The sequence below is a fragment of the Engraulis encrasicolus genome, chromosome 8, assembly GCF_034702125.1.
Source record: "Engraulis encrasicolus isolate BLACKSEA-1 chromosome 8, IST_EnEncr_1.0, whole genome shotgun sequence".
Taxonomy (NCBI): domain Eukaryota; kingdom Metazoa; phylum Chordata; class Actinopteri; order Clupeiformes; family Engraulidae; genus Engraulis; species Engraulis encrasicolus.
This window is the reverse complement of record NC_085864.1, coordinates 30,334,079-30,343,125: the sequence shown is the minus strand read 5'-3', so window position 1 is coordinate 30,343,125 and position 9,047 is coordinate 30,334,079. Positions and strand designations below refer to the sequence as shown.

Sequence of the window (9,047 nt, the reverse complement as noted above, 5' to 3'; positions counted from 1 at the left end):
TGTGTGAACTGACTTGGGAAAAGTGGGAAATTGAGTTGCATCAAAACAGTTGGGGAGAAAAAAAATGGTTATTCTCCGACATCAGATAATGAGCTCTACTCTACATAGAAGGTTTGTGAGGATTCAGAGCATTTCAGAAGATGCCTTTAATGAACAACACAAACAGGAAACTCCTTCCACATTGTTGCATTTTATGACATGATGATTCCCTCATCGCCCGGCAACCTGCCCCAGCTACCCACGTCACCCCCCTACCCCAACGGACTTTAAAAGGGGGAGCACCGATGAGGACCATCCACCAGAACCACCACCAACAGCCATCCAGCTCGCCTCACCACCAAAGACCAGGACCACCACCACCACCACTAACGCCAAGCCACCCTCCGCCCAGGCCCTGCCCAGCTCATGATGAGGTTCTGTGGGATCCACTGCTCTGCCCTGGCCCTGCTGGGTCTGTCCCTGGTCCTGTGCAGCCACAGCGCCACCTCACAGCCCGACCTGGACCTGGACCTGCGCCACCACAGGCTGCTGCAGAGGGCCCGCGCCGCCGGCATGGCAACACAGGTGAGAGGCACATAGAGATAAGAGGAAACACCTGGCAACAAGTGATGGTGAGACAGTTCTTATCTGGCAACACAGGTGAGAGAGAGAGAGATAGAGGTCACAGCTGGCAACATACAGTAGGTGAGACAGATGGTGAGTCAGTTCTTATCTGGCAACATAGGTGAGAGACAGAGGGCTCAATCGTGATGAAGCAGTGCTGCTTTTGCTTTGCAGTTTGCCAGTTTGATGCATTCTGCTTAGAAAATTCTAAACAGAATGCATCAAACTGGCAATTTGAGCATGCACACTGCCTAGCAAAAGCAGCACTGCTTCATCACGAGCGTGCCCAGAGATAGAGGCCACACCTGGCAACACAGGTGAGACAGATGGTGTGATAGTTCTTATCTGGCAACACAGGTGAGAGGCACAGAGATAGAGGCCACACCTGGCAACAAGTGATGGTGAGACAGTTCTTATCTAAATGAAGTTAAGGACAGCACTCTTCATATTTTTTTTCTTAGTTTATTCACCCATGAATGTTTCAGGCAGAGCTCGATGTTTGTGGGCGAATAAACTAAGAACAAATCTGAAGAGTGCTGTCCTTTGCTTCCTTCATTCTCTTTTCTTTTATGTGGGATTCAGAACCCAGTTCAAAACTGTGAGAATCATTAGACTATAGTATGAGTGCGTCTCCACCACTTCTACGGTTCTTATCTGGCAACACAGGAGAGGGGCAGCATAGACATAGTAACATTGTAAGAAAAACAGGCATTGCAAGAAAGACAGACCCAGACATGGGAAAACCAGGCCACCAGGCCCGGGCAACACAGGAGAAACAAAGCGTCTTCACCTTGACTGTCGAAAACTATACATTGTAGCTAAAATATACTACAGGCCTATATTGTAACTACAATATATAGTTTTCGAAACAAGCCTTGTGTGCGCCTCATTTTACGTTATTTTTAGTAACACAAATGAAACAGACAGGCCAGCTGTAGCAACACAGTGAGAGAGAGAGAGAGAGAGAGAGAGAGAGAGAGAGAGAGAGAGAGAGAGAGAGGTACAGATCAGCAATGTGATGTGAATGCGAGGGGCCGGGCAGCTCCACTGTTTTCTTTGGCTCCAAAATATTTGACTTTGGCTCCAAGCTTTCTTTTTGTTTAACATGTAAGTATCACAGCTATGCAATATACCGTTACTGTTACTGTTCTCCTAACAGCCCAGACTTGCCATATCGTCTTCTAACTATTAGGCAGTTGGACAGAGAGAATGGTATAAAAAACAAAATGGTGTAGGGAATGGTATATGTCTCTGATCGTATATGGCTATGTCATATACTCTCCACTCCCAGTTTGTGTCAGAATTCCAAAGCATGCATCAGCAGGTTTCATTCGTGGTTACTTGAGAAATGAAATAGATATGCACTAGATGGCGCCAGTATGACTACCTCACTATAGCCTGCACATGTTACAAGCAGATGTGTCAATCCTAGGATGGATGGATGGATGGATGAATGAATGAATGAATGAATGAATGAATGAATGAATGAATGAATGAATGAATGAATGAATGAATGAATGAATGAATGAATGAATGAATGAATGAATGAATGAATGAAACCTCTATTGCCCAAAAAGGAAATTGTCTTGCGTTCAGAAGCCCTAGATTAAACACTTGGAGTAGCATAATAATCAAGACAGGTAGCCTTGGTTCTCTGGAGTCATCTGTGGTACTTTTTGAACCTAGAACTGACACCTCTTGTTGCACGGCTTATCTTTTCTGCACAGTCACAAAACTCTCATCTAATTTCTCGTGTCTTTCCTTTTCTTCCATAATAACAGGAATGGAGCAAGCGTGCCGTAGAGGACCTGCTGTCCCAGCTGTCCCTACCAGAGGCCGAGGTGCAGGTGCAGGAGGACAACGAGGTCTCCACCGTGGGGGCCGGCAAGGACGACATGGAGCGCTCCGCCGAGACCAACAAGATCCCCACCAAGGAGCGCAAGAGCTGCAAAAACTTCTACTGGAAAGGCCGCACCTCCTGCTGAGGAGGTCTTGCTATACGGCACTTCCTGTCCGATGTTTTCATCCAAAATCCCCGAAACGTAATCGTCAATGAGCATCCACTGGGGTCCGTCCACCCAACTCCCCCTCGAGTGATCTGATGTAATGATGTAATAATGGAATGCTGTGTGGAGTGGAATTAATCTCCTCGGTGGATAATGTATAACTTCTGTAAATTATGAAATAAAAAGTAAAATGCTTCTATTATTATACCGTCTTTGTGATACTTTTATTTTGTTATTGTAGGTTTTAGCTAATATGAGCCAAAACCTACCTGTCTGTGGGCGACATTGTCATTTAAGATGGATTTTGTCCTGTCCCCAATATGAATCCACACAAGTTTGGGGTTGCTGTGCTCAAATTCATCTTAAAGGTAATATTTTTTGATTCAGGATTCATGCTGCCCATTCACAAATATACCTTTTTCATGAATATTTACCACCACCACCACCAAAAGTATTCATTATGACAGGGAAAATTGCATTTTCATAGGCCTACATGAAAAGGGGATCTTCTCCATTGTTCGCCATTTTGAATTTCAAGAAATATCCATTTTTAGCTGTGAAAATTGCTGTACTTTGGTCATACTAGTAAATATTGGTGTATTACTTAGTAAATATTCATGAAAAGATCATATTTGGTAATAGGCATCCCAGTTTCAATGAGCAGGGTAGTTGCAATACCTACTAGTCTGGCCACATCCTACACAGTGCACCTTTAATGAAATGTCTGCAAATTAGAAATAACCGAGGCAAGGCCCCTAAATTGGTTCACATGTAATTAACCCATAAAACCCTAAACAGGAGTTTTCGACAGGTATCTTTGGCCATGGTGCCCCTGGGTCTTCTGGAAGTCCCGTCACCCTGAAATACGTAATGGGAAGTCATGGGTAAGCAGTTAGGGTGTCAGACTTGTAGCCCAAAGGTTGCTGGTTCTGCATCTGCTGAGACAATAATGTGAATCCCAATATGAAGGAAGAATCGCTGTAGTAGTGTGTGTGTGTGTGTGTGTGTGTGTGTGTGTGTGTGTGTGTGTGCGCGTGCGCGTGTGCATGCGTACCTGCGTGCCTGCGTGCCTGCCTGCGTGTGTGTGTGTGTGTGTGTGCATGCGTGCGTGTGTGGGTGCAAGTGTACAGTAAGTGTAAGTGCAAGTGTGTTTGTGGATCAGAGGCACTGAAGCACATTTCGATTTCTCTCCTTTCCTTTCCTGTAAAAAGCGTGTGGGAGTGTGCAGCTGTCCGGTAAATGACCTGATCCATTGGGATAGCAAATCCCTCAGAATCATGTTCAGCTCCAGATGTACATCTAGCATCAGCACTAGATTGGAAATAGTGGCCTCCCCTAGAAAAACTTAGGTTTTTCTCATACTTAATTTTTAAAAATGTTTTTATCTTTTACCTGACATGTTTTGACGGTAGGCCTATAGCTTCCGTCTTCGTCAGATGGTGTAGATGGAAGCTATACCGCCGAAACATGTAAGGTAAAAGATAAAAACTTTTACATGTCTGGGTATAAGAAAAGCCTAAGTTTTACTCAAACAGTACACATACGCACATCTATTAAACAAAAAATTAGTGGCCTCTCCTGCTTACTTTGCCACCACTACTGCTACTACTGCTACTACAATAACAGCTAACTTGTACTGTTGGTGCTGTCTGCCGTTGGGCCTATAGTGAGACCAGGAACTCTCCAACCAGGAAGAAAGACCAGACCAGGAACTCTCCTATGAAAACACAGAACATGCCTTTAATGGCGGCTAGGGTTAGGAATTGTTTTGGTTTGGGCATAGTTTTAACATGTGTAGTCGGACTAATGGGCTGTCGGACCAATGGGAGGTAATCGATTTGGTTCCCGCCATTCATGTCTAAGCCGTTCAAAAGAATCGATTCGTTCACAAAAGACACAACACTAGTTTGGTGATATGTGCCACCCGCTGCATTGTGATGCATCACAGTGCCCCTAGGGATAAGGGTTAGGGTTTGGGTGCTAAGTTCACAAGTTATTGGTAGGTCACCTCAATAAAGCAGCCCATCATCTTGACAGAACACTGGCTGACTGGAAAGTCATAAGGGGAAGTGTAAAAATGATACAATTCTATTTTGTGTCAACTGACTATTAATCCAGTAAGACACAGCCCCTGTTATAAATAAGCTGTTACCAGAATGGCAAGGGTGACCGCGATTTCCTCGGGTTACTGTTGTTCCTGGAACGACATCGCAAAGTTGGCCCTGGATCAACATCTGGTTTATCTACGTATTCTAGGTCTGATTCCAAAACTTAACAGGCATGCCAAGTCACGGTTACGGTTATGGTAGGCCTATATAGCCTACGGTTATGGCTACAGTGGTACGATGTGGAACTGCCTAAACCAAAACTAATTCCTAAACATAACCTGTCAGTGAAAATGTGTGTCGGCTAGCCGCTACACCAACATCAAGCCAAACTATGCCTTTACCAAAACATATTCCTAAACTTAGCCTGTCAGTGAATAATGCATTTTGTAACAGCCACTTCTGCATGTAACTGATCTTAACCTATACTGCAGAAGACGTTACTGTCGCAAAATCTAACATACTTAGATGACCACTCAAACCCGATGTTGATCCAGTGTCAACTTTGCAATGTCGTTCCAGAAACAACAGCAACCCGAGGAAAGGCCCTGTTTACTGTCATAGGGGTGTGTACTGTGGTAGTAAAAATCTTTTCAGTGACTGTTACAGAGTTCCACTGGTGGAATGGCACACATTAAGTTAATTTAACCGATAGGGTGGACTTTATTTGCAGAGTTTCGTAATAGCCAGCATACTGTGTTTTACTTTTCATTTCTTATCAGAAATCTCTGGCTAAGTCAACATCCAGCACCCACACAATTTCAAGAAAATGGAGAGCTCTGCAATATCTAGCCCCGTTGAAATATGAATCCACATGTCTTTGTTGTACTACATGGATTTGAGCCTGGTTCAGCCCATTTGGGCCTGCAGCTTCGCCAAGACAAATACAGCTGACTGAGTCCAGTGGTGTATGGTGCACACGTAACCCTAAAACAATGTAAAATGCATCTCTGTCACATGATCAGAAAGGTCACACTTGCAGACAAATCGTACAGACCATTCCAATTGATTGAGTAGCAAAAATATATGAACTGGCGACAAGCAAGTCAATTGGTAAGATCTGCAGATTTTAATAATAGCAACCAGTGAGATTGAGAGAGATACAGTATATCACGAAAGTGAATACACCCCTCACAGTTTTGCAGATTTTTGAGTATATCTTTTCATAGGAAAGCATTACAGAAATGTAACTTTGACACAATGATTAGTGACCTTTTAACAACATATTTAACCGCTTAAATTTCTTGTTCACTCAGAAAAAAACAAAATACAGCCATTAATGTTTGAACATGTACTCACAAAAGTGAGTACACCCCATATTAAAATCCGGTAGAGAAGGGGCTATGTTGGCTCGAATCGTCTCGAAATGAAACGAAATGAAAAGGGATGACAAGGGAGGTCATCAGTGTGTGTTTCAACCTTTCTTTGCATTGAACTTTTACATTTTGAGTCTGCATCTGGCTTAAATAGATTGGTGTGAGATTTGAATGCAATCCTATGGAGAATATCATGATCTGCTTCAGTAGTCACAGTGCATGTTGACATGCATGTTTCTTTTAGGTGTATTTCAGATTGCCAATGTTGACAGCATTCATGCATCCCCAAACCATGTCAGTCCCACTACCATGCTTGGCTTATGAGAGGATACACCTTTTTTGTACAACTCACTTGTTTGCCACCACACATGCTTGACACCATCTAAAGCAAATTTGTTTATCTTGGTCTCTTCAGATCACACAACATGGTTCCAGTGATCCATATCCTTGGTCTGTTCATCTCTCTTGAGACCAAGATAAACAAATTTGCTTTAGATGGTGTCAAGCATGTGTGGTGGCAAACAAGTGAGTTGTACAAAAAAGGTGTATCCTCTCATAAGCCAAGCATGGTAGTGGGACTGACATGGTTTGGGGATGCATGAATGCTGTCAACATTGGCAATCTGAAATACACCTAAAAGAAACACACATGTCAACATGCACTGTGACTACTGAAGCAGATCATGATATTCTCCATAGGATTGCATTCAAATCTCACACCAATCCATTTAAGCCAAATGCAGACTCAAAATGTAAAAGTTCAATGCAAAGAAAGGTTGAAACGCACACTGATGACCTCCCTTGTCATCCCTTTTCATTTCGTTTCATTTCGAGACGATTCGAGCCAACATAGCCCCTTCTCTACCGGATTTTAATATGGGGTGTACTCACTTTTGTGAGTACATGTTCAAACATTAATGGCTGTATTTTGTTTTTTTCTGAGTGAACAAGAAATTTAAGCAGTTAAATATGTTGCTCAAAGGTCACTAATCATTGTGTCAAAGTTACATTTCTGTAATGCTTTCCTATGAAAAGATATACTCAAACATCTGCAAAACTGTGAGGGGTGTATTCACTTTCGTGATATACTGTATACAGTATACCCACTGACACAACACTTACAGACAGGGACGTGCACAGGAATCTCAAAGGGCAGTTGCTCTAACCTGAAGAAAGGGCAACCCCCCCCCCCCCCCAAAAAAAAAAAAAACCATCAACAATGAGCGGCCTTCAGAATTTTTAGGAAACTGCACCATGGGTATTATTATTTTTAGTAGTAGTAGTAGAAGTAGTATATTATTGTCATAATTATTCATATTATTTTATTGTATAGTATATTGAATGCGTACCATATGATATAACATGCTAGTTTTTAAACATGTAGGCCTACCTATTAATCATATCAGAGATGATCAGCCTTATGCCCACCTGCCCTAAATGTCTCCTGATCCACATTTCCTCATGTGTGGTATGTGGCTGCCCCTAAATTAAATTAAATTATGAGAAAAAGCCTTGATAGTTTTTAAACCTGTATCAGTCACAGATATGATCAGTCTCATGCCTACCTGCCCTATGTGCAGAGGTCTGTGGCTCTGAGTCATCCTCATCTTAAATGAAATGAAATGATGAGTAGGCCTAAATTAATAGGCTAAATATGAGGATGCTTAATCCATTAACCCACTGTCATCTTTATAATCCTTGTAGCAGCCAAAGTAGACTTTAAGTTATAAGAAATAGAAATAGTTTAAAAATGGTTAAAAAGATCATTTAATTTGAAAATGAAATTTGATTAATAGGCATATTCCATGATTAAAATGATGAATATTATATAGGAAAGCTAAAACAATAAGAATTCACAGGTTTAGGTCATTTGTTGGGTCTTTTGTAGCCTATATTAAAAATGTGTACTGTCGCTTTAAGAATTGACGAGCCGGCTTTCATTTCAGATCGCAAAGAACCGTGGCGTGGGAGCGACCAGTTCTTATCTGTTGCTCTGAAGCTCCGAGCTTCTCGCATACTTTATAAACTTTTATTTTCATTACATAGGCTATATTTTAGTTAGTTCATGCACATTTTGTAGGCCTATGTCTTGAGAAGAACAAACGTCAGTTATCATGTGGAGTGGAATTATTTCAATTACATGGACATTGACAGTGGAAACAATTTGGGTCGGATAATATATCAGCGTAAGAAAAAGCACTTTCCTAGCGGTCTCACCAAGATCAAACCTCTACAATCCTGAAAAAGATTCTCTGCCTGCCTCACCTGCACCTGTTCATTTTTTTCGCAGCCAACTCTGCAGAGATGTGCTTCCTTTAGCTAGCCTACCCCCTTAAGTTCTCTCTTGCTTGATAAAACGACATGTCATCTGCATGTTTCTTAGTTGGGTTAGCCTTCCACAAAACAACCTGAGCCATGTAAAACGTTGACAATGACTGCAAGCTAGCTGGCTGTCGTTTTTCCCCAATATCTGAACGTGGCACACCGGCTGTCAGAATATTTAGGATCACTAAACGTCCTAAGCTCGAGATCGGATTTAAGAGGCATTAATTGTGATCATGTAATAATACTGTGTAGTCTGCTATGTTTCCAGCTCACCTCAGGCCGCCAGGGCAGTCGCTCTACTCCCACGACATCTTCGACATATTTTGCGTCTCTGCCCTGGTCGCATGCTTGCTCCCCCCTCCCTCCCATGTAGAGCTGCGCGTGTCCCCCGCAACGCGCATGCTGCCCCTCCCTTTGCCTATCTCTCGAGGTGCAGGTGAATCTGAATTTGAAAACTTAATTTAAGAAGCTTCAATCAAAAATACGAATTGCAAAGCAAATCAGTTGAAACATGAAATCTTAGCCTATTTTTCCAAGGCATATCTACAGCTGGCTGTCGGTTTTTTTGCTACCTAAACGTGGCGCTGGCTGGCTGTCAGATGTATGATAACTAAAAGTTCTAAACTCAACATTGTAATAGAGAGGTTGATTGTGAGCATATTTTGTACCCTAATATGTAGACTGTGTGTAGGG

At 42.4% G+C, this 9,047-nt stretch overlaps 1 protein-coding gene across 1 annotated transcript; it reads left to right on the top strand.

Annotated features, from left to right (window-relative positions):
* Nucleotides 1-305: 305 nt before the first annotated feature.
* sst1.2 (somatostatin 1, tandem duplicate 2) lies at nt 306-2,814 on the top strand. The gene is made up of 2 exons (XM_063204418.1): nt 306-564; nt 2,385-2,814. Exons 1-2 carry the CDS (start codon nt 406-408, stop codon nt 2,586-2,588), a joined length of 363 nt encoding a protein of 120 aa, XP_063060488.1. The 5' UTR covers nt 306-405; the 3' UTR covers nt 2,589-2,814.
* The last annotated feature ends 6,233 nt before the right edge of the window (nt 2,815-9,047 follow it).